This window comes from Balaenoptera physalus (assembly GCF_965194825.1).
Source record: "Balaenoptera physalus genome assembly, chromosome: 13".
NCBI lineage: Eukaryota > Metazoa > Chordata > Mammalia > Artiodactyla > Balaenopteridae > Balaenoptera > Balaenoptera physalus.
The window spans coordinates 243,637-268,398 of NC_138892.1; the positions used below are offsets into that span (position 1 = coordinate 243,637).

Here is a 24,762-nt window from a genome sequence, read left to right on the forward strand (position 1 = left end):
TTCAATAGAAGTAAAGTATTAATCGTGATTGTGTCAACTGTATCTCGAGAAAACTGGAAGAAAAAAATTTAACCGTAGTAAATACCACAAAGGGAGAGTGCTTGGTGCTACAAAAGTGCAACTGCGGGGCGGGGCAGGGGTGCGGGAAATGATTGAACCAGTTAGGGCTGCTTCCCCGTCTGCTGAGAACTGATGGGTGTTCACTCCACCCTCTCAACGCAAGGTTCTCCCCCACCCCCTCCACTCTTGGTCTCGCTGTGATGCTTTGAGAGCAGAAAAACTTGTTTCTCATCATGTTAGCTGCTTTAGTGCGATGCACCCTCTTTGTAGAGGCACCGGTATGCGCACGTGCTCTCCCACGTTCGTGCACATGCGCCCGCAGACGGGCCTACATACTTGACACAGACATGCACACGCTCACGCGTATTCATACACACGCTCACAGCCACAAATGCTGTCTGCGATGTCCCTCCTCTGCTGCTGTTGATTTGAAAAGCAGCCCTTTTCCTGCGAGCCTAAGACCGTCCACTCCCACCGAGCGGTTTCCCCAGGGCGCCCAGCACCCTCTGGAAGGCGCTCGTGTGTTTGGAAGGGACAGAACGCCGCGCTGTGGGCGCTGTGGTTTCCCGCAGGAGGGAAGAAGAGACCCTGGACACGCCCCTCCCGCCCCCGTGACCGTGACTGTGAACCCCGCATCTTACCTGCGGGTGTTGGACTCGACCCTGACCCTCGTCACGGCTGGACACTGCCTGCGGGATGTCTGGAGAGTCCTGCCAGCTCCTGGACCCCAGGCCTGGTGTAGGCAGGGCAGTAACAGAGGGAGGAGGGCGTTTATTTGTGCCCCCAGCTCCTTGGCTCCTTCGTGTGAAGACCTCCCCTCAGGCGGGCGCAGCCCTGGGGGCAGAGGCATGACGGCCTCCATCCTCCTCGGCAGCTCCCCACACCCCGGGCCGAGCTGCCCAGGGGCCCTCTGCAGGGTCCCTTTTTGTGCCTTCTTTTCCACCCGGGCGTCCCCAGCACCCTCCCAATAAATTCCCTTTGGGCTAAGTTACCCAGAGTCAGCGTCTATAGGTCGGTTGCAGCCACAGAAGAAAACAATTACTAACCCACCCTCCTCATCCCAGCAAATGTGGGCCAGCGGTGACAGGAATGGGCCGTGGTCCCTGCCATCCAGGGTGACGGCGCTGCCACAGACAGGTTCAGTGTAATGTGCTGAGTGCTTGCGGTGGAGGATGGGCCACTGCCTCCTGGAGACACTGGGGCAGAGCCCTGGGGTCCACCTGTGCCCACCCTGCCATGTGGCCACAGGGACATGTGCCCTACTAAACAGCATGACCCTCTCCCTCTGCTTCGCCACCCGTGACTTGACAAATCACCCGCCCTGAGACACCTCCTCCCGTGAGGACAGTCCAGTCCCTCACGGGGGGGGCGGCGGGGGGGTCCCTGAGGAAGGACGGGGCGAGGTCCTGGTGGCTGGCGGCGCTGAGGCTGCTGACTCCACCCACCTCCCCGCGGGGAGAGCAAGGCTGCAGACACCTCACCGGGCCGTCAGGCTCCTCGCCCGGGGACCTCATGCAGGACGCCCCAGCGGGGCACAGGGGCTCCTGCTCTACAGGGCTCCGGTCTGTCTGCGGGCTGCCGAGTGTGGGTGTGGGGGGCCAGGCCCCTCCCCGTCAGGTAGATGCCAGGGGCCGGCCGCTCTTGTCTGCTCCAAATCTGTACAAAGAAGAAACAACAATAAAGTTGTCCTTGTGTCATCAACCCAGATGACGGCTGAGGCAGCTTTTAGGGCTACATTGTTTTATCCTCCTCCCTGCGAAGCTGAGAGGGCGTGGTACTCGGTGCAGCTGGCTTTGGACTATGTGGGTGCTGCCACAGGACAGCACCCAGGACGTGGGACAGGGCCTGTATGCTGGGTTTAGGCTAATTCCGTAAAACATGAGCCAGGTGTGGGGGGCACATTTGGGGAGAGACCCTATGCTGTGCATCAACTGCCGTCCCACACGCACCTCACACCTCCACACATCCCGCCACACCTGCAGACCAGGTGAGGCCATCTCAGGGCGGCTGTCTCAGGGACGGGGGGCCTGGTACCGTTGCTCTGCTCAGCACCAAGACAAAGTTCCTTAACAGTCCCTCTTCGGGAGTGCCATTTACTTCCCCATCACCCTCACCCTGGGTTGGGGGGGCGGATACCTGGAGCCCCCTGGGTGGGTTTTACTCTCTGTGCTTCTTTTGGGAATGTCAGGATGGCTGCTCAGCTTTAAAGGGTCAGCAGCCTGGGCGTGTCTTCTGACCTTTGCTGCAACTGGCTGGGCAGTCCCGAGAGGGCTTGCTTCTCCCCTCTGCTCTCAGCCCGCAAACGAGGTGCTCTAAAGGGCAAGGGGTGAACGCTCCTGGGGTGGTCCTCAACCAGGGGGGGCCAGGAGCCAGGAGGTGAGTGTCCCTGCTTCCCATCCTTCGGGTATATGGTTCAGGGAAGAACTCTTATGCTTCGCAGAAGGGCACCCAGCCTTAAGGATGGGCCTTACACTGGCTTTTGCTCCCTCCCTAAGTCACTCGAGCCCTCTCCTCACTACAGCACACAGTGGGGCTTTTACAAAACCAGCTGCCTGCCCCTCTGCCCTTGTATGTCCTCTTGCATGGGACTGAGCACAATGCCCAGAGATACAGCAGCCCTCAGGCAGTCATGAGGACAAAGACCACACACTTAGGACACAGGACCAAGGGAAGGAGCCTGCTGTGCTCGATGTCACCTTCTAGACGCCACACCAGCCTCCAGGCCTCCTGCGGCACGAGAAATGCCCTGATTTATTAGACTGTCTTCCTGGGCATTTCTCTGAGCTGAATGCTCTGCGTCCCACCTATCACACGAACCACTGTTGAAACCTTCCCAGCGACATCCAGAAAGAAGAGTGCTCTTGACATGCAGAATGTAAAATCCAGGCTGTACATGTATTTTTTTTTTACCTTGTTGATCATATTTTTGAATCTACGATTATGTTTTTCTCCTTTTCTTGCCACTCAAACATTTTAAATCATGAATTTCTTGGTCAGCGGTTTCATAACTAGAATCTGAGCTGAGACCACCGTCCTTTATTTTATAATGATCTTAGCTACTTTGCCTTAATCTTTTTGCCCTACATTATTCCTTGACTCTCCCAATCTCTTTCTGGCCTCAAACAAAATAAAATAAAACTCATATATAGGAAGGAAACCGGAAAAAAAAATACACCAAAATATTAGCAATCTTCTTTAAGTTGAAAAGATACACTCACTGGAGCCCTGCTCTTGGCCTGACAGCTGAACTCACCGAATCCTATGAGATGGGTATTTCCATCGTGGCCAAAATAACTTTTTATGTTTGGGGTTTTTTGGTTCTTTTTTTAGATGAATTTATTATTTATTTATTTTTATTTATTTTTGGCTGCATCAGGTCTTAGTTGCGGCACACGGGATCTTCGCTGAGGCATGTGGGCTCTTTCATTGTCGTGTGCAGGCTTCTCTCTAGTTGTGGCGTGCGGGTTTTTCTCTCTCTAGTTGTGGCACACAGGCTCCAGGGCGTGTGGGTTCTCTGGTTTGTGGCACGCAGGCTCCCTAGTTGAGGAGCACGAGCTCAGTAGTGTGGCTCGCGGGCTTAGTTGCCCTGCAGTATGTGGGATCTTAGTTCCCTGACCAGGGATCAAACCCACGTCCCCTGCATTGTAAGGTGGATTCTTTACCACTGGACCACCAGGGAAGTCCCTATGTTTGGATTTAATGAACCTATCTTTACTTTTTTATTTTTAGTTTTCTGTAGGTGTTTCTATTTGCATTCGGGGGTCCCTAATAGCAACATATAATGCTTGAAACAATTAAGACATGTTCATTGCAGAGAAAAAAGGAAGAGAAACTGTCAGCCCCACCTCCGGCGACAATGACTGCAGTCTTTGTGTTTTCTTTCAGTCTTTTTCAGTGTAGTTTCTAGTGTAGATTCTGCATATTTATTTTTCCTTAATAGCATAACAAATATTTCTGTATTATTACTAAATGTTTGTAAGCACACTTTTTTCGTACCAGCCCACTATTCCAATTAGGTATATATACCTTAATTCAGTTAACCCTACTGGTCAATATTTAGACTGTTTTTTATGTTTTCAACATTTTAAACAAGAACATGTACAATACAAAGCTTTTCATTTAGGATGCTCTCCTTGGCTGGATTTCCAGAAGGCAGAGTCCTGGCACTGGGGGCTTACTCACTCACCACTCAGGGCTCTGAGGGCCCCCAGCACGTGTGCCAGGCTCTGGGAGGACGGGGGCATTAGCAGACTCACAGTTGGCAGCCTCTGCCCAGGGCCCCCCTGCGCCCCGGAGGATAGGAGGTCACCCAGCCGCATGCAGAGAAGGGCTGTGCAGGCCCACAGGAAGCTCAGTGTCAAGGGTGGAAATAATGGGGTGGAGGGAAGAGGGGCTGGAGAGGGGCAGCGACGGGGCAGGCTGAGGTCGCACAGGGAGCCACAGCAGAGTTAAGAGGGCGAGTGGCCTGCTCAGGTTTCTGTTTAAACAACCGGGTCTGGTTGCAGGAGCTGGTGGGTTGCAGACACGGGTTGAGGTGGGAGCCTAGAGGAGGCTGCTTGACGCACAGACATCCAGGCGGAGGCGGGGAGGCGAAGGGGCAGGCTTGGGGCGGTGGGGGTGACGCCGACAGCAGGGGCAGTCTAGGGTGCCTCCAGGCCTCCTGCTCAGGCAACTGCAAGAGACATAAAGCACAGAATACAGAATGGGGCACGTGGGGAAGAGGCTCACGTCAGTTCCAAGTGTCCGTGGCTCCCACCAGGAGTTCCGTGTCTCTGCACCTCAGGGCCCCAGTTAGGGTCCCACGTTTACTGAACTCCACCAGGCGCCTGGCCGTGACTGGCAGAAGCAGCGCTCCTGGGGGGTGCTGGGGTTGGCGAGTTAAGGAGCAGCACAGAGCTGAACCACGCGGTCTGCCGGGGGCAGGACTCTGGGGCCCTCAGCACGGGGAAGGCACCGAGGCCGCGGGAGAGACGAAGCCAGTGAGGGGACCCAGGACAGAGCCAGGGCGCGGTCTGGAGCGCAGCTGAGCTGGAGCAGACCGTGAACCAGCCCCGAGAAGGAACAGCTGGGGAGGGGAAGGAAGGTGCCCAGGCAGGTGCAGGAAAGGAGACCAGAGGTGGAAGGCAGGTGGGCAGGTGTGGGAAGGGCCCTACAGACAGGAAGCTGTTCCAGGTGAAGGACGCCCAAGCGTGTCTGGCTGCTGTCCCAAAGGGCCACCGCAGGAAGGGAAAGGTATGGATACAGAGACGTGAGGAGATGAGTTGGAGGGAGGGACTGAGCCCAACAGGGGCAGAGTGGGGGCCGGGCAAATGGAGCCTTCCCTGAGATGGGGGGTCGAATTCCCACCTGACAGAGTGAAGGGAACAGCGGGCGGGGTGCAACCACGGGGACCTGAGAGCCACGCCCCCAGGCTTGGGGCAGAGGTGCGCGTCCAGGGGTTCTCTGCCTCGTTCGACTGTAATTAGTAGGAAAGTTTTCTCGTAGATGTTCTGCTGGGTCGGTCTTCTTGCAGGGTCGGGGGCCCTGGCCTGCACCGGGGCTACCCAAAGGCTGAAGGGTGGTCATTTACTGATTCCTAACCCGTGACTATGTTCTCTGTTTGCTGGTTGCCCTTAATTTGAGTAGAGGTGTGTGATTTCTATAGACAGTAGTCTTCAACCTTCATGTAGTGAATCTGTCTATACTGGCCTTTCTCACTCTCATTTCTCAATCTTCACCTGCTGTCTTCCCGGCGTGCTCTCATCCTGGGCTCAGGGGGTTAGGGCGGGGGGCAGGCCCACCCTCAGAAGGGCACTGACCACCATGCTGACCTCAGCACCTGAGAGCTGGGGCTCACCGGGGCCAGGGGGCCGGGGAAGCCCTTTCTCCAGGAGGTACCATCTATAATCACCTCGGGCATGTGACAGACAGTCACCTCTTTTCTTCTGGCTTTCTGTGGAGACTTTTTAAAACATTAATCTTAAGATCTAAGCAGACTGACGCCTGCTCTCTGTCTCACATACACACTCACAAGCGTGCGGGCACACTCATAAGCACGCACACACTTCCCAGCCCGGCGCTCCAGTGCAGGTGGAAAGGGCACACGTCGCGTGACCTTCCGCTCTGGCCTCAGCTTCCTCGCTGGCCAAGCAAGTGTATTTGGAGAGCACCTCCCGCGCGCCGCACAGCAACACCGGCGTGGTTTCAGAGAGCCCTGAAGGGGTGAGACTTGTCCTGATTCCATCACCCTGGGGTCTTGGTCCCCACTGCCACGGACAGTGCCTGGGCCCCTGGCCCCTTATCTGCTCCCCCCCACCCCAGAAATAGCCAAGGTCACACCAAGCAGAGAGTTTATTGAGGTGCTGGACTGCGGGCAGCGCTTGCAGCGGCGTAGCGGATGCTGGTGTGGCCGGGGCCTGGGCCGGGGCCCCCTCCTCCTAGCAGCGTCTGGGGCTCGGGGTGACCACGACTCCTAGTCTCCCCCAGGGCCCTACTGGGGAACCCCTCCCTGCTTACCCCTGAGCTCCTCGTGGGGCAGTATGGGGGGGCGTCCCCTCTCTTTGTCCCTATGGTGAGGATGGGATGATCCCTTGATATTCACTATAAAAATTAAAATTCCTTTATAAATCACATGGGAAGAGCAAGAGGGGTCACCTGGGAGCTTCCTCCACACGCGCCTCCCAATGCTGACCCCAAAGTAAAGAGCAGAGGGCAAGAGTGTGCAGGCACAGAGGAGCAGAGACACACAGGAGGAGAGAGGAGGGAGGCCAAGGGCAGACCAGGGCGACACAGACAGAACAGGTCAGGGGTAGCGAAGGTGCAGGCTCCACTCTTCAGCAGCCCCTGGGGAGCAAGGAGGAGAGTTCCCAGCACAGCCCGAGACTCGCCGGATGTCAGGTCCCATGTGCCCCCAGTCCAGTCCTTGCCAAAGCCGAGGAGGCCGCGTGAGACGCCCCAGCCCCAGCCGCTCCCGGAGCGGGAGCGCGGCGGGGCTACTCCAGGTAGATGTCCTCTGTGGGGCAGGCGTACTCCAGGTGGCGCTGGTAGTACTCCAGGAAGGCGCGGCTGGCGGAGAGAGCGTCCTCAGCCCCAGGCTCCCCAGGCCCGCCCGCCTGGGCCTGCCCGTGTCTCCCCCAGCTTCACTGCTCAGCCCTCCGGGCCCGGGCCCTTTTCCTTACGGTCTGGCCTCAATGCTGCCTTCCCACCCCCACCCCTGTGGTCAGGGTGCCCGTGCCGTTCCCACGCCCAGGACCCCCCTCCACGCTCCTGCCCCAAGCGCTCTGCCCACCACCTTCCCAACCCTCCACCACCACCACGGTCATCTGGCCTTCCCTCCCTGCCCCTCCCCTGTCTCCCCAAACCTCATCTCCATCCCTCCTCCCAGCCTGCTCACGCCCTGGGCACCACTGCACCGGTTCTGCATCCCCCCCACCGCCCCCCGCCGTCCCAGCCATCACTCCACACTGGCCTAACCCTAATCCTGCTACCCACCCTCCGGACCCACTCACCCCACACTCTGGGCCACGGGCCTCATCGACTCCTGGGAGACGAAAACGTGGCAGGCAAAACGGCTCAGCAGCGGGTGTTTGGTGATGAAGCCAAAATAGCTGCGGGGAGAGCGGCGGTGAGCACACGGGGACGTCAGGGCACGGGTCCACCCCTCAGCCCCCAGGGATCAGGGAGAAGAGGCAGGAACAGAGAGGGCTCAGAGAGGGCGTGTGGGGCTGGGGAATGTGCGGATCAGACGATTTCAAGATTCGAGGCCCCTTTCTGGGTCCCCGTCCAAGCACAGCGCTGGGCATCTGTGAGGAGTTAGCGATCTATGCTGATCTGTCCACAACAAGGGTGTCCCGCTGCATCTTCCTTCTCCCGAGACAGTGCCATCTGCCTCTGTGGCCCCCCACCCAAAGCCTGCCCCTGGACCACAGAGCAAGGCCTCCCCCTGTCTTCTGGGCACCGCATCTCAGCTGACTCTTCCTTGTCATGTCACCTGACACCCTGAGCCTGCCCAGTCCCACCTCTGGTCCTGCAAACCCACAGCTGTTTTCCGGGCTCTGATGTGGGGCTTGACATGGGCCCTGATGTGTAAAACAATCTTCCTGAAGAAGCTTGTACCCTGGCTCTGTCGCCCCAGCTCTCTTCCATGTATGCCTTTCCTGAATCTGCCCTTCTTCTCATCAAGACATTAATAAAAATTATTGTCCAGAGGGAGGAACTGTCAGAATCCTGCAGCAGGAGGGTTGAGACCCACCCCCCAACTGTGGCCAATCCAATCCACACCAGGTGGGATTAGGGTTTTGTGGCTCCACCAGATGGGAATCCACACGACAGCATCATCGCTGGGACAACGTGCTCTTGTTGACCACGAACACGTCCCAGCCTTGTCTCAAATGCCACGTTCAGACGATCGCATTCATAGGGAGTGCCAGGCACCATCCTAAGCAAGCTCTTTATATTATTAACTCCCATCAACCTCAGAACAGCCCTGGGAGGTAGGTCTCTAGATGAGAGCACTAAGGCACAGAGGGGGTCGGAAACACAGCCAGTCTGCCCACAGACACACAGCCAGTCTGTGGCGCCCTAGGCGTGCTCTCAGCCGCCTGTGATCTCACACGCCACATGCTCCTACCTTATCCGGACACAGTGTGCCCAGCCCATGCCTAATCCAGCCCGCTTCACAGTGAGATGCCTGACATTGTCTCCTTGTGCCCCCTCACGGTGGGGACTGGGCTGAGTTCTGGAGTAACATATACCGGGAAAGTCTGGGCCAGGACAGCGCCTCCTCGGTCCCCTCCTGGCCACGGAGCTGCATCTGGGTCAGCGTCGGGCCTGGACGCCTGAGCCTGTGGCACCACAGTTTCCCTCTGCTGTCCTTCCTCTCTCGGGTGTGCCACCCTCAGCCCACTGGCCCTCATGGTGCCAGGCCTGCCCCGCCGCCTGTTCCGAGCCCTGGCCCTCTACCCCAGTCCTCCACCCCTCAGAGCAGCATCTAAACGGTGATCCCATCAAACCATCTCCCTCTCAAGGGAGAAGCAGCCAAACTGGGCTCTGACCCGGCTGAGCGTGGACACCATCGCCCAGCCAGCAGACAGAGCGCCCCTCACTCTTACCACAAGTGTCCAGGTGACACACATGCTGGCCTCAGTATCTGTCACAAGCCTCAGCCCCAGCAGCAGTGTGGCCTTCCCACATCCTGCCTCCCCTGAGGACCTGCTTCCTCAAATACCACTGGGCCCTTCTGAGCCTCTGCTCGGCTCCGTGTGCGTCGCAGACTAGCTCCTCCTGTCGCTTCGTCTAGGGCACCGGCATCCTGTGCACAGGAGTCCGGCTGGGCAGGAAGGCTGTAGCCCTTCGTCTAGGGCACTGGCATCCCGTGTGCAGGAGTCCGGCTGGGCAGGAAGGCTGCAGCCCTTCACCCGCTGGTTGCGCCTCTCCCCTTTCACTGCCGTCTCTTCTCTCTCTGCCTGGCTACCCTGTTTGCCCCACGGCCAAAGTTTTCCACCTGCTCCGAACGTACCTCCCCCCAGGTCTCCCTTCCACATTCCAGACCATGTCGCAACGGCCACTTCAACCTCACTGCCTCTGGACTGAATACTGCATCGCCAGCCTGTCAGGCCCATTCACCCCATGCCTCTTCTCTTGGTGTGTGGGTTACTAACTGCTCAACACCCAGGTCACCCTTGATTCTCTCTCCAGGTCAGCCTCTACATCCAATCAACTCAGGTCCTGCCTGGCCACCTCCTAAATGCCACTAGGTCTCAGCACCTGGATAACCTCAGCAGCCACCTGGTCTCCTGCCAGCAGCACTTGGGTCCTTCCACTCCGCACAGCAGCCAGAGCCAGCCCGTCAACCTGACTGTGTCACCCCATGACCCCATCGCCAATGGGATTAAGTATAAGCTCCTTGGCATAGTCAGAAGGACACAGGTGCTCTTAGTGTCCCTCCAGCCTTACCCAGCTGCCCCCAAAGAGCCCCTAGTGCCCCTTGCCCACAGCCCTGGCTCAGCTGGCTCCCTGCCAAGAAGATCCACCCTGTCACCCACTTGCCTTTCAAGGTTTGTAGAGTGGTCTTCAGTCGCCCCTCTAAGTCCCAGGAGAATTCGCCCGCCTCCCTGCAGGTCTGCTCACTGGAGCCCCATGCAGACGTCCACCAGAGCCCCACGAGTGCTTGCTTCGAGCACTCGCTTGTCTGTGCGTCTGTCTCCGCACCCAGACCAGATGGGGGCCTGTCTGATCCAGGTGTCCTGGGCCCAGAACAGAGTGGGCGCCATGTGGGGACTCAACTCCTGGAGCCAAGTGGGTGTGGGTGAGAGGGTGGGATGGTGAATGGGCAGCCCTCAGGGTTTGAGGGCACTACGGGATGGGTGAGTCTCGTACCAGCTGTTGCGGGGGTGGCAGCCGCAAAACGAGATGTTCTTCATCTGGAAGAAGTGGCTGCAGTGCTGGAACTAGAGCAGAGGTGGCAGAAGAGGGCCAAGTTAGATAGAGTAGCCCAGGGCCACTCCTGCCACCCCTGCTGGACGCGCCTCAGTCTGACCCCTTTGCCTCACCCCTCCCACTGTCCCCTGTGCCTCAGGCCCCCACACCCCACCTCGGGTCCTCCACTTAGACTCAGCTTGACCCCGCGAAGAGAAATCTCAAGGTCACAGGAGGCAGGAGGACGCAGGTGGACGGTCAGTTTCCGGGCAGTGGCGATCTGCAGAAGAAGTTAGGGGAGAAAAGGGTCTCAGGAGCCTATGAGGGTATCTGTCCCTCCTGGTGAGACATTTTCGATTAGGTTTGAAGACTCCTGGCAGTGATTCGGGAAGATGTGAGTGTGGCCTTGGCCGCTCCTCAGCCTCGGGACGGCCTGCCCCGTCTTCTTTCCGTTCCTCCCCAGGACTACGGCCCCACCAACCCCGGCCTCCCCGCTGCCTGTCTTGTGAGCTGGATGCGGGCTCCCAGGCGCAGAGCCGTGCCGCTGCCCTACTGCTCTCCCACTCGCCCGCAGGCCCAGCGGACGGGCCGGCCCTCACCGAGTGTCCACTGAGTGAATAACGAGTGAGCAAATGACTTCCAGGGAAGGCTCTGTGAGAGCTGGTCTTGATTTTCAGACATGAATAGGATGGGCTGAAGCGAGGGAGGGGCCCGCGGGAAGGTGACGGGGAACAGCTGCCGAGCGCTGCCCGAGGCCTGTCTGCCAGGCCTCTGAATCGGGGCTGGGGGGGCCCGGGCCCTGAGGCCCCCAAGCATCCTGGAACCCTGTGTGGAAGAGGGCGGAGGCCTGGGGCCTCCAAGGGCTGTGCCAGCCTGCAGGGCTCAGGGGCCCCCACCTCCAGACTGACCTTCTGCATGGCCGCACACAGGATGCCATTGCCCTGGTGACAGGGCACCTCCACGGAGCCCAGGAACTGCACGTCAAAGCGCTCCACCCAGCAGGGACCCCGCTTGCTCCCTGGGAGATCACAAGGGGCCTAGGTCAGGTGAGCAAGAGAGGGTCTGGGGTGACAAGACGCCCCTTGGGGAAGGGGCCTCACCCAGCAGGTCCTTGGCCGGGCCAGGCACCACGTGGGCATAGAAGGCAGGGAAGACGCCACGCTCCCCCGTGCGCATGTTGAAGCCACGGAACCAGAAGTCATCCTCCTCGGCCTCCACCAGGACCGGGTCGTCCACATCCAGCTCAAGCTCGTCGGGATGGCGGGGAATGAACCTGAGGCCAGGTCAGAAGCAGGAGGTCACTGGGGCAGGGGCAGGAATGGCTGGGCTGTGTCCACCAGTGTCCCGTGGTGTCTGTAGACGCAGGTGGAGGGTCACTAACAGCGAGGGGGAGAGGCTGTACCTGAACACGGCCCGATGGGTTTGCTCCCTCTCCTCCCCATTGACCAGGCAGGAAAAAAGGCCGAAAGACTCGGTGCCTGAGAGACAGAAACAAGAGAGACAAAGGCTGAGGGGAGGGGCAGGAAGAGCGGTACTGGAAGGCCCCGCCAGGCTCCCCTCCCCTCAGCCGCCTGGTGTGGGCTGTCCTGAGTCACGGAGGGAGGGAGAAGTAGCTCGCCGGGGGCTGGGTGGACAGAGCAGCCTTCCCCACGCAGCTCCCCACCCTATGGGCGCCTGGGGGAAGCCCCAGGCCCAGGTGCTGGGTAAGAGGGCAATGCCCAGTCCTGACCACCTGCAGACCCTCAGGCTGCCCTGGGCACTCCGGGGATCTGCATGGGCCCTGGGGCCAAGGAGCCAGCCTGCTCCCCCCGGGACCACCCCCTTTCCCCACCTCCCACTCACTGGAGGATCGAGAGGTGCTGTTGACAAAGACATTGAGGAACTTCCTGGAGAAGGTGAGGTCAGGGCTGCCCGGGGAGGCGTCCCCGGGGCCCTGCTCACGGCCCAGCAGCGCGGCTCCCGCCTCCTCCTCGCTGGCCTCGCCGCCGCTGTCCTCGCTGTCGGCACCCAGGCCCGCGCCGCGCTGCAGGCTCACCAGCTCCAGCTGCGTGTGTTCGTCCACCACCAGCGTGTACTTGACCGCGTCGTACACCAGCGAGGCGTCCAGCGCCGCGGGGCCCGCGCCCCGGCCCCCGGGGGGCCCTGCCTTGGGCTCAGCTGCGTCCTCCTCCTCTTCATCCTCGTCGTCCTCTTCCGAGCAGGCGGCGGAGCAGGCGCGGCCCGGGCGGGCCGGGCGGCCCGGAGCGGCCCACAGGGGCGTGATGGTGTCGCGCGTGGGGTTGCTGAGGAAGAGGCAGGGCCCGGGCTGCGCGGGGCCGGGCCGAGGGGCGGAGGGCTCGGGGGGCGGCGGCCCACACAGCGTCTCCATGTCCACCAGCTCCACGCCCGGCCCCGCCGCCGCCCCGGGGGCCTCGCCGGCGGGCGACGCACCCTCGCCGGCAGGACGCGGCGAGGGAGACAGGCACTGGCCAGGGCAGCGGATGGGCGAGGAGCCCTCGGAGATCATGCGGCTCACGAGGTTGCTGAGCAGCCAGGGCGAGTCGGCGTCCTCGCTGAGGTCCGGCTCAGACTCGGACCCCGACTCGTACTCGCTGTTGGTGTCGTCGGGGCCCACGGGCAGGAAGGCGGGGCGGCGCGGGGGCTCGCTCGGCGGCTCGGGCTCGGGCTCCGAGGCCGGCGACGAGGCCTCCTCGATGGAGTTGGTGAGGTGCGAGGAGCGGCCGCTGCTGCTGCCGCCGCCGTCGTCGCTGCTCCGCTCCAGCTCTGTCTCTGAGATGGACGAAATCATGCGCCCCAGGCGCGCGCCGCCCGCGTCCTCGGAGTCGGAGCCCGGCGACGACAGCTCCTGGCTGCTGCGCCGACCCCCGCGGCCTCCGCTGGAGCCGCTCCCCAGGTCGGCCTCGATGCCCGGATCCGAGGAGGGCGAGGCCCCACCTGGCGCCAGGGGCCCTGCGGGCTGGTTTCCTTCGGAGTCGCAACCTGGGTGCACAGCTGACTGCGCCCCGCAGGGGCTTCTGTCCGTGGGCGGGAGCGGGGCGGGCGGCTCTGCGGAGCAGGGGGTTGGGTCAGCCAGCCCACCTCCCCCACTCCTCCCTCCCTCGCCTCCGGTGTACCCCCTCCCACCACCGCCCAGCTCACCTCGGAGGGGCTCCTGGGCGGGTGGGCACAGCACTGTTTCCTGCCTGGAGGCTGGAGGCCCTGGAGCAAACCCTCCATTGTTGTTCAGGGAGTCCTGGGGGGGAGGGGAGGGGCGGGGGTAGGAGAGCAGCGCTGAGGGGGGCCCCAGCTCTCAGGGGTAGGTGGGGGGACAGGCCACCACGGGGACCAGAGTCCCAGATGCTGGGAAGCAGAGTTAGCTGTGGGGCTGGGTGCTCGCTCACCTGGGCTCCCAGCGTTGTCAGGTGGAGCGTGGTGGGCCGCTGCTTGTGGGGCTCCTTCAGGGAGGGGGAGGGGATCAGGGGCTCCCGAGCAGGGCCTCCTCCCTCCTTGCCCTCCCCTTCTTCCTCCCCCTCCTCCTCCTCTTCCTCCTCCTCCTCCTCCTCCTCTTCCTCCTCCTCTTCCTCCTCCTCCTCTTCCTCCTCCTCCTCCTCCTCCTCCTCTTCATTGTCATCGATCATCTCAAACTCCTGGAAGTCATCCTGGAAGGAGCAGATGGGGTGCGGCTGCTCCGAACGCCCCAGGGAAAGGCCGTCCTGCAGGAAAGAAGGGCAGGGTGGAGCTGGGCCAGTGTGGGACAGTGACTTGGGGTCCCAGGTGCCAGGAAAGGGGAAAGCAGGAAGCTATAAGTCAAGGGACAGAAGCCTCCCTCCAGGTCACTCTGCTCTCCACCAACAGAGCAGCTTTTTAAAAAATCTACTTAAGATACATAAGGATCACTACAGTTCTTGGTAAGTAAGAGCCCAAACTCCTAAGTCTGGGTGACAGAGATACTCAAAGTGGCCCCAACCCACCTGCCAGCCTCATCTCACCCTCAAACCCCGTCACATTTGACACCAGCACTTTTCCTTCATAGCATTTTAACACAACTCATAGTTACTGTAGAGTTTGGGGTCTGTCTCCCCCACCAAGCTGCAAGCCCCACCAGGACAGGGCCGTGTCCATACTGGACACTGGTACAGCCCACCCCCAACTGAGAACAGGACCGGGCCCACAGTAGAAGCTCAGTAAATATCCAATGAATGCATGAAGCACAGACAGCCAGCACCAGGCTTCACCAACCTCAGGGCCTTTGACCCACTAATCCCTTGCCAGCAATTCCTCTCCTCCATTCCCTCCTGCCTCCCCCATCTGCCAGCTCCTTCTAGCCCTCCCTCAGGGCACGGTTGTGCGCCATTCCCACTGGAAAATCTCCCTGATGGCCTCAGTCTTGGGTGGGTTCCCATCATTGCACCTTCTGTCCCCTCATGGGAATCCAGCCATTGACACTCAGGCAGCCACTGCCTCTCACATGTCTTTCTCCCCTACTAGGTTATAAGCTCCTGAGGGCAAGAGCCACACCTGTCCTGCTCTCTTCCCAGGCACCTGGAAGCCCCCAGAACTTGCCACATGGGAGTTGCTCAGAAATGTTCTTGAATGAAAACGAAAACGTAAAGAGATGGGGAGGAGATGGGCAGGGGGAGACTTCAGGGGTGGAGACAGGAGGCAGGCAGATGGAGGTTTGAGAGGTGGGGAAAGGGCAAAGGAGGAGATGAGGTGAGATGGCAGCTGGAAGGGGTTAGATCTTTCTGGGAAGTGAGCTGAGCACAGAGGCACCAAAGCATAGACACATCTCCCCTCCCCCAAGCTAGCCTGCTGGTGGGGGTCAAGCGAGGACTGATGGCGAAGGTCCTCAGTGGACCTCTGTTAGAAAAAGAGAGGTCTGATATCAAGGAAGACCCCAGGTCGAGAGGCCAAGGGAGAGGGGGCAATCAGAGGATTTCTTGTTTCAAGGCTGAGCTTCGACCCACCCTAAAAGCCCACGAGACTGCTAAGCATAACCTAAGCGAGATTCTCCCTTGAGAGAGTTCTCTGCCCGCAGCCCCTTCCCCACCTTCTCGCAGTGGTCCGAGTCGTAGCTGAGGCCCAGACCACAGTCATCGGTGATCTCAGACAGATCTTCATCATCAAATTCTTCCAGGCTTATGTCCTGTGGAGGCCTGGAGAGGAGAGCAAGGACAGGGCTCCTGAGAGAGCCACCAACCCTGGACTCCCTGGCTGGGAACTGGCCCTAAGGAGGGGCCAAGGGAGACCCCCCCCCAGCTCCTAGGCCCCGTGATCTCCAGAGGCCCCAACTCCCAGACCTGCATCCTGCCATTATCTTGGACCTCAAACTCTGCTCTCCAACGGATTTCCCCCTCAATCTGAGCCATGACCAGCCCAGAAGAGGCACCTGTCCCCCAAACCCTCCTCCCAGTCCTCCTTCCGCAAAGAGCCAGCAGCCTCTCCTCCCTCTACCCTCAGCTCCAGGCCCCTCTGGGTCACAGGCTCCGCCTCAGGGGAACCAGGCTGAGCAGAGAAGGGGGAGGGGGAGCTGAGGCTGCAGCAGCAGGAGGAGGGGGAGGGGTCAAGCCCGTTCTGGGAGCAGAATCTGGCCAGTTTGTCCCCCACTCCTGCGGAAGGCAGGCCTACACCCAGAGGTCCAGCCCTCTCCCCACCCTAGTCCCTTCCCCCAGCCCCCAGGCTTGATTTCAACTCTCTCCCTGCCAGAGTCCTACAGACCAGGCCGGGCTTCCACCAGAGGCCCAACAAGGCCAAAAGGACACTGCCAAGCACAGAGCGTGTGCCCAGCATCCTGCCCAGGCAGCCTACCCCTCAGAGGCTCCGCCCACGACCTCTGAGGACCTCCACCTTTGAGGGGTCGGCTGTTCAGGCTGGGTGCAGCACTGGATCTCAGCAGGAATTTGGGGTTGGGGGCGGTCACTGGGGCTGGAGGACGGGCATAAGGGGAGGGCAAAAATAGAGAGACCCGGCACCGAGGTGGGGGATGAGGAGCCACGGGCCTCAGGACCAGAGAGGGGTCTGGGGCTTGGGCCCCCAAAGGCGACGGGGGTGGGGTGGCAGGGTCGGGTCAGAGGAGTCTGGGGACTGGGTCAGAGGGGGTGCTGTAAGAAGGGAAGGGCCTGCCGAGGCCCGGGGCGCCCAAGTGCGTACCTGCAGCCTGGCGGCGACAGCGAGTGAAAGGTGGAAAGAGAAAACATCTCCGCCCGATCCGCCATCTTCTCCGGGGAAAGGTCTGCCGACTGCGGCGGGGGAGGGGTGCCCGGAGCGACAGCCCCGCACGCCCTTCGTCGCTCCCTCCCGCCCGCCCTCAGCCCGCCCCAAGTCACCTCGTGACACGCCCTGCGACACCCCGCCGCCAGCACACCTCGACGCCAGGACACCGCGGCAGCGCGAGCCGGGGGGGAGGGGAGGAGGGGAGGACCTGGGAGGAGGGCGGACCCGGGAGGAGGGCGGACCCGGGAGGAGGGCGAAGGGGACGGCGGGGAAGCTGGTTGGAGGAGACAAGATGGTTTGACTAAGAGGCTCGGGTTGGGGGAGAATCGGGTTGCGGTTTGGTTTTTTCGGGGTGGGGGCAGGCGAGAGGCGGATTAGTGGGGATGGGGGATCAGTTCGTATGGTGAGAGCTTAAATGAGGAACTTGCTATGGGGAAGTCGGTCCGCAGACCTCTGGTTAACTGACTTTGGGGTGTGGGGTGGGACGGGGCCTGGTGGAGTGGTGGTGCAGCCCCAGGAGCTGCGCTGACGTCCCCGGGAATCAGAACAGAAGAGCTGGGGTCCCAAGCCTGGCTCTGAGTGATTCAGACTGATACTGGGCTGCGCGTGGACCAGGGCTGGAGGAGCTATCCACGCCCGGGTGCTGATCAGGGCTGGAGGAGCTGTCCACGCCCGGGTGCTGATCAGGGCTGGTCGGAGCTGTCCCACCAAGGGTGCTGATTGGGCCCACGGAGATTTCCCCCTGAAACGTGCTGACTGCGACTGGAGGGGCTGTTTCCCCGACGGGTGCCGATCAGTGCTGGGCAGAGGCATCTGCCCGAGGAGTGCTGATCCGGGCTGGACTCACAAAGAGCTGTGACCCAAACTTCCCAGATTTCCTTTCTATCCCGAGTCTTGGCATCACACCGATTAACTTGGACATCCATGTAAGTGACCCATCCAACACCCTTGACTTCTGATCAAGTCTGATGGTCTATGATCACTAATGGTACACCTAGTACAAAACACAAAATCGACGGGACTTACATGGGAAAACTGAAATATCAACACACTGTCAGCAGTCCTCATGACAGATGAATCCTAAAAAGTCAGAGGATACTTTCTGACAACTTTCTCATAGGTTAGAAAAAAGATAAATGCAAACCTTCTATCTTTTGCTCTACTCACATAGCACTGAAATCACAAACAAAATAAAAATGCCAATAGCTAAAACTGAAAAATGAAAAGCTTAAGAGGGACTTCCCTGGTGGTCCAGTGGGTAAGACTCTGTGCACCCAGTGCAGGGGGCTGGGGTTCGATACCTGGTCAGGGAACTAGATCCCACATGCCATAACTAAAGAGTTCACATGCCGCAATGAAGATCCTGCGTGCTGCAGCTAAGGCCAGGCGCAGCCAAAATAAATAAATAAATAATTTTTAAAAGAACGAAAAGCTTAAGAGCCATACCTTGTTGGGAATACTGTCATAACCAGTAACTTCACCACCTCTTGAATCTTGATTTTAAGCCTCCAATTCTCTGATGATTGCCTCCTATTTCTCTCTCTTTCTTATGGTATTACCATGACACTCACAACTCTTTGACTCCATAAGAAACTTATTCCAGGGAATTCCCTGGCGGTCCAGTGGTTAGGGTTCCATGCTCTCACTGCCAAGGGCCCAAGTTCGATCCCTGATGGGGGAACTAAGATCCCACCAGCTGCACAGCACGGCCAAGGGAGAAAAAAAAAAAAAGAAACTTATTCCAGGTACTATTGCTGTGTAGCAAGTTACCACCAAATTTAGAGAATTAAGACAACCACTTTACTCTGCTTACAGTTTGGGGGTTATAAATTTGGGAAGGACTCCAATGGGAAGCTCTTGTCTGGGCTTTCTCATGCAGTTTGGTTACAGCTGGAGGTAAGCTGGGCTACATGTCGAAGATGGCTCACTTGCAAGGTTGACAGTTGGTACTGACTGTTGACTGGGAGCTCAGCTGGGGCTGTCAACCAGCACCTACACCTGACCTCTCCAGCATGGAAGTCTCAGGGTAGTTGGACTTCTTACATAATGGCTAGCTTCACCCAGAGTGACTGTACTAGGAGGGCCAGGGGTCAGCTGCATGGCCTTTTCTGATTTAGCCTTGGAAGTCATATGGCTTCCTATTGGTCAAAGCAGTCACGATCCCATCCAGATTCAAGAGAGCAGTCATAGACCCACCTCTTAATGGGACGAGTGTCAAAGAACTGGGGGACCATGTTATAAACCCAACACAGATCTCCAATCTATTGATCCTCCCACTTTTTTTTTTAACATTCACTTTTTTTTAAATAAATTTGTTTATTTTATTTATTTATTTTTGGCTGCATTTGGTCTTCGTTGCTGTGCGCGGGCTTTTCTCTAGTTGCGGCGAGTGAAGGCTACTCTTCAGTTGCGGTGCACAGCCTTCTCATCGCGGTGGCTTCTCTTGTTGCGGAGCACGGGCTACAGGAGCGTGTACTCAGTAGTTGTGCCTCCGCAGCTCGTGGAATCTTCCCAGACCAGGGCTCGAACACGTGTCCCCTGCGTTGGCAGGCGGATTCTTAACCACTGCGCCACCAGGGAAGCCCGATCCTCCCACTTTTCTCATTGCCAACTCAAGTTCCTTGCTTTAAATTAAACTCCTTTCTGGAATCATCAAGTTCTTCTCTTTTGGATCATTTCCAACAGCAAACAAGCATAATCTAGTGTTAAAAATAAATGGTATATTCTCATCTCTGTTCATATAAGTGATCCAAAGCCATGGGGTTTTCAGTACTGTTATGCCTTAAAGGAAAGGACAGTTAAAATGTCCTTCTTTTGGTTTAAGAAAGAATGCTTACAAATAGTTATACCTTTTGGGAAACAGATTTCTACCAGTGAGGAAAACTATTATGACAATGAATCGGACTTGAAGCTTTTTTTTAAAGGGATTGTTAAGAGGAAATAATAACAATCTCTGAAATCTAAGTGTCTAGCTTTTTGCTTCGTTGCAGCCAAGAAAGCAAGATGGGTCACCAGCAGCTCTACTGGAGCCATCGGAGAAAATTCGGCAAGGTTCTCACCCTTGCCCCATCTGCTCAAACCAGCCTGGTCTGATCTGGAAATACGGCCTCAATATGTGCCACCAGTGTTTCTGCTGGTACGCGAAGGATATCGGCTTCATAAGTGAAGCTGGACTAAGTGAACTTCCTTGAGTGTGTCATCGAGGACATCTACCCTATGCAGAAACAATGCAAGCTCTTTGTATATAAAATGAAAATGTTAAAACTTCCCTCAAAATAATAAATAAATGTCTTAAAAGGCTCCTTTTGCCTGAAGTACATTCTTCAGAATTTTCCTTATTGAGAGCTTTGGGAGGTAAACTCTATTTTTCTAAAAATATCTTTATTTTGCCCTATCTCCTGAAAGATGTTTTTACTGGATATAGAATTCTAGGTCAGGTAGTTCATTTCCATCATCACCCAGTGTCTTCCCTGAATTCCCTTGTTGCTATGAGAAGCCACCTCTCTGTCTGCCACTTCCTTGAAGGTAATTTCCCTTTCCTCTCCAGCTGCATTTAGGACTTCTTTCCCTGACTTTGGTGTTCTGATGTTTCGATGCAGTGTATCTAGGTGTGGTGTATTTATTTTTTCTGGCTGAGGTTCACAGAGCTTCTTCACTATATGATTTCTCTTTCATCAGTTTAGAAATTTCACAGCCATTATCTCTTCAAATATTGCCTCTGCTCCATTCCATCTCTCCTCCTTCTGGGACTCCAACAGACTCATGCTGGATAGACCTTCTCATTCGAGCCTCCATATTTCCTAACCTTTCTTTCATGTTTTCCATCTCTATGTCTTTCCAGGCAATATTCAGGTTAATTTATTCACATTTATCTTTTAGTTCACTAACTCTGTCTTTAACTGTTTATAATCTGCTCTTAAAGCTGTATACTGAGTTTTCTTTTTTTTAACATCTTTATTGAAGTATAATTGCCTTACAATGGTGTGTTAGCTTCTGCTTTATAACAAAGTGAATCAGTTATACATATACAATATGTTCCCATTTCTCTTCCCTCTTGCATCTCCCTCCCTCCCACCCTCCCCATCCCACCCCTCTAGGTGGTCACAAAGCACCGAGCTGATCTCCCTGTGCTATGCGGCTGCTTCCCACTAGTTATCTATTTTATATTTGGTAGTGTATATATGTCCATGACACTCTCTTACCCTGTCACATCTCACCCCACCCCCTCCCCATATCCTCAAGTCCATTCTCTAGTAGGTCTGTGTCTTTATTCCCGTCTTGCCACTAGGTTCTTCATGGCCTTTTTTTTTTTTTTTTTTTTCCCTTAGATTCCGTATATATGTGTTAGCATACTGTATTTGTTTTTCTCTTTCTGACTTACTTCACTCTGTATGACAGACTCTAACTCCATCCACCTCATTACAAATACCTCCATTTCATTTCTTTTTATGGCTGAGTAATATTCCATTGTATATATGTGCCACATCTTTATCCATTCATCTGTCGATGGACATTTAGGTTGCTTCCATGTCCTGGCTATTGTAAATAGAGCTGCAATGAACATTTTGGTACATGACTCTTTTTGACCTATGGTTTTCTCAGGGTATATGCCCAGTATTGGGATTGCTGGGTCGTATGGTAGTTCTATTTGTAGTTTTTTAAGGAACCTCCATACTGTTCTCCATAGTGGCTGTATCAATTTACATTCCCACCAACAGTGCAAGAGTGTTCCCTTTCCTCCACACCCTCTCCAGCATTTATTGTTTCTAGATTTTTTGATGATGGCCATTCTGACCGGTGTGAGATGATATCTCATTGTAGTTTTGATTTGCATTTCTCTAATGATTAATGATGTTGAGCATTCTTTCATGTGTCTGTAGGCCATCTGTATATCTTCTTTGGAGAAATGTCTATTTAGGTCTTCGGCCCATTTTTGGATTGGGTTGTTCGTTTTTTTGTTATTGAGCTGCATGAGCTGCTTGTAAATCTTGGAGATTAATCCTTTGTCAGTTGCTTCATTTGCAAATATTTTCTCCCATTCTGATGGTTGTCTTTTGGTCTTGTTTACGGTTTCCTTTGCTGTGCAAAAGCTTTTAAGTTTCATTAGGTCCCATTTGTTTATTTGTGTTCTTATTTCCATTTCTCTGGGAGCTGGGTCAAAAAGAATCTTGCTGTGATGTATGTCATAGAGTGTTCTGCCTATGTTTTCCTCTAAGAGTTTGATAGTGTCTGGCCTTACACTTAGGTCTTTAATCCATTTTGAGTTTATTTTTGTGCATGGTGTCAGGGAGTGTTCTAATTTCATACTTTCACATGTACCTGTCCAATTTTCCCAGCACCACTTATTGAAGAGGCTGTCTTTTCTCCACTGTATATGCTTGCCTCCTTTATCAAAGATAAGGTGACCATATGTGTGTGGGTTTATCTCTGGGCTTTCTATCCTGTTCCATTGATCTATATTTCTGTTTTTGTGCCAGTACCAAACTGTCTTGATTACTGAAGCTTTGTAATACAGTCTGAAGTCAGGGAGCCTGATTCCCCCAGCTCCATTTTTCGTTCTCAAGATTGCTTTTAAATTTAGTTAAAATTCAATTAACATTTTTACTAAATTAAAACTTTTGTTTTAGAATTTCCACTTGGAAATTCTTCTCAAGCTACTTGATTATTCATTATAGTTTTCTTAGTTTCTGCACATATGTTCAAACTTGCCTTTTATTACTATATTGAACATAGGCACTTTATAATCTGTTTGATAATTTTATTATTTGAAACGTGCTATCTGTGGTTACTGCTGGCTTGCTGCCATGATTTCTCATCTTTCTGTTTAATTACCTTTTTTAACTTAGAGGTGCTTGTTAGCCTTGGCATTGTATTTATCGAAAACTCTGAGGCCTAAGAAGAAAGTGAATACCTGCAGAGAGAATCTCCATTTGCTTCTACCAGGCACCTATAGAATTACAAACCTGAGATCATTCTATATTTAATGCCCACTGAGGTTTCTTGGACCACCCCGACTGTATGAATTTGAGCTGCAACCCATGTGAGGACCAGCTTCTTGTTCCAAATTTTCAGCATCTCTTTCTCTATCTCTGTGTCTCTGCCTCTGTATCTCTCTCTCTGTCTCTCTGTCTCTGTCTCTGTCTCTCTCTCTCTCACACACACACACACACACACACACACACACAACTTCACTTTGCCCCCAGATTCGAACCTGTCAATTTTCTTCACAATCCTCGAAAGACAGAGTGTATCTCTACTTCATCCCTACCTGGGGAGTTTAACCTTTCGATGTCTAAGCTTTGTAGAGGGTTGGTCTCTTATTAGGGGTCTCCTCCTGGGTGGGCTCTGTGCTTTATCTCTGTTCTCTACATCTCAAAGATTACATATTAGTTTCCTAGGGCTGCCATAAAAAATACCGCTAACTTGGTGGCTTAAAACAACAGAAATTTATTCTCTCACAGTTCTGGAGTCTAGAAGCTCAAAATCAAGCAGACTGTTCTCTGCACAGTCAGCAGGCCATGCTCTCTCCAAAGACGCTAGGGAAGGGCTCTTTCTTGCCTTTTCCTAGCTTCTGGTGGTTGCTGGCTTTCCTCAGCTTGCGGATGCATCACTTTAATCTGTGCTTCCATTGTCACGTGACCTTCTCCCTTGTTTCTCTGTATGTGTCCAAATTTCCCTCTTCTTATAAGAACACCAGTCATTGGATTAGGTGACTGGTGTCACCAACCTAATCCAGTATGACCTTATCTTAACTAATTTCATCTGCAAATACCCTATGTCTAAATAAAGTCACATTCTGAAGTTCTGAGTGGATATGTATGGGGGGGGCACTATTCAACATGGCATAGGCTATAAAATCCCAAATCCAAGTTTTCTTGGTTCACCAAATGCCCTCATCAAAAGCAATGTGCAGTGCTCCACTTGTCCCTCTGGGCTCCTGTCTTATTTAGTCCCTGTTTTCTTACTAGATCATCAATGATCTTAGAAAACACTTCTTTAGAAAATAGTTTATCCTGGATTTTTAACCATTTTCAGCAGGAAATTCTATGTAGGAATCTAGCTCACCATATTACATCTCCATTCATTTTATGAAGCTACAACGTGATAAGAATAGCTCAAGAAAATTAATGAATTATATGTCTATTTCACTTACCAGTATGTGCAAAAGTCCCAACAAAATATTAGCTAATGAAATTCAACAGTTTATTTTTGTAAATGCATCCTGATCACATGGGTTTAACAGAGAAATCCAAGGATGTCTCAACATCCCACTTTCATTTTCCATGGTAATTCAACACATTCATGGACAAAGAGAGAAAAATTGCATGATCATCTCATGCAATGTGATTTTTTTAAAATAAATTTATTTATTTATTTATTTTTATTTTTGGCTGTGTTGGGTCTTTGTTGCCGTGCACAGGCTTCCTCTAGCTGCGGCGAGTCGGGGTTACTCTTCGTTGTGGTGTGCGGGCTTCTCATTGTGGTGGCTTCTCTTGTTGTGGAGCATGGGATCTAGGTGCATGGGCTTCAGTAGTCAATGTGAATTTTATAACATTCAACAATTAATTATGATTTTTTAAATGGCTTCCAGCCATTATGGAATAACAGCTATTGGACTTGCCCCCCTGCCAAAGGGGGAAAAATCCAGAAAAGTAAACAAAATATTGGAAGCAACTATTTTCAGACATTGGACAAAGGACAGCACAGGACTGTGATCCCTGAGAGAAAGGAAGCAAGTTACATAAAGCCTATGATTGCCCTGGTTTTCCCTGGTTCTCCAAATGGAGGCATTTCCAGACTGCACTGGAGGGAAGAGGGTCCAATTAGAGTGTGGTGGTCTTGATGAGTTTAGAAGACAGAAGTCAGAGTTTGGGGAGGCTGATGTATTTGGAATTTTCAGATAAAAGTACTAGAGAAAAAGGATCAATTCAGGGAAAGGGTTCCAGAAATCTACAGTAGGATCCCCCTAAGTTTTAGTAAATACTCAGTTGTGCTTACGTAGAATAAAATTCCATAAGGCTGGATAAAGAAAAGCTATTGGGAAACTGTAATCTAGAAATTCCCAGAGCTCAGGTAGGACTGGGGGAAGGTCAAGATCCAATAGCTAAGTGGTGA

General features: G+C 54.8%; 1 protein-coding gene across 2 annotated transcripts; it reads right to left on the reverse strand.

Moving 5' to 3' along the window:
* Positions 1-6,372: 6,372 nt before the first annotated feature.
* On the reverse strand, positions 6,373-16,727 carry MAPK8IP2 (mitogen-activated protein kinase 8 interacting protein 2). 2 transcript variants are annotated; one of them, XM_082421639.1, is made up of 12 exons: positions 16,585-16,727; positions 15,485-15,590; positions 13,836-14,147; positions 13,594-13,687; positions 12,298-13,500; positions 11,858-11,933; positions 11,556-11,728; positions 11,364-11,473; positions 10,631-10,735; positions 10,417-10,487; positions 7,548-7,646; positions 6,373-7,104 (listed from the first exon to the last, which is right to left on the reverse strand). In XM_082421639.1, exons 1-12 carry the CDS (start codon positions 16,647-16,649, stop codon positions 7,032-7,034), a joined length of 2,487 nt encoding a protein of 828 aa, XP_082277765.1. In that variant the 5' UTR covers positions 16,650-16,727; the 3' UTR covers positions 6,373-7,031. The 2 variants fall into 2 exon arrangements, 1 of the variants encoding a protein (XP_082277765.1); XR_014252690.1 differs by lacking the exons at positions 6,373-7,104; positions 7,548-7,646; positions 11,364-11,473.
* Positions 16,728-24,762: the final 8,035 nt, after the last annotated feature.

What these genes read in the sequence shown, in the direction of transcription:
- MAPK8IP2 (XM_082421639.1), bottom strand. Translation starts at nt 16,649, where the DNA reads ATGGCGGATCGGGCGGAGATGTTTTCTCTTTCCACCTTTCACTCGCTG. An exon ending in CCCGGCCAAGGACCTGCTGG is followed by an intron (nt 11,474 to 11,555) that starts GTGAGGCCCCTT and finishes GTGATCTCCCAG; the next exon opens with GGAGCAAGCGGGGTCCCTGC. An exon ending in TGTGTGCGGCCATGCAGAAG is followed by an intron (nt 10,736 to 11,363) that starts GTCAGTCTGGAG and finishes CTTCTTCTGCAG; the next exon opens with ATCGCCACTGCCCGGAAACT.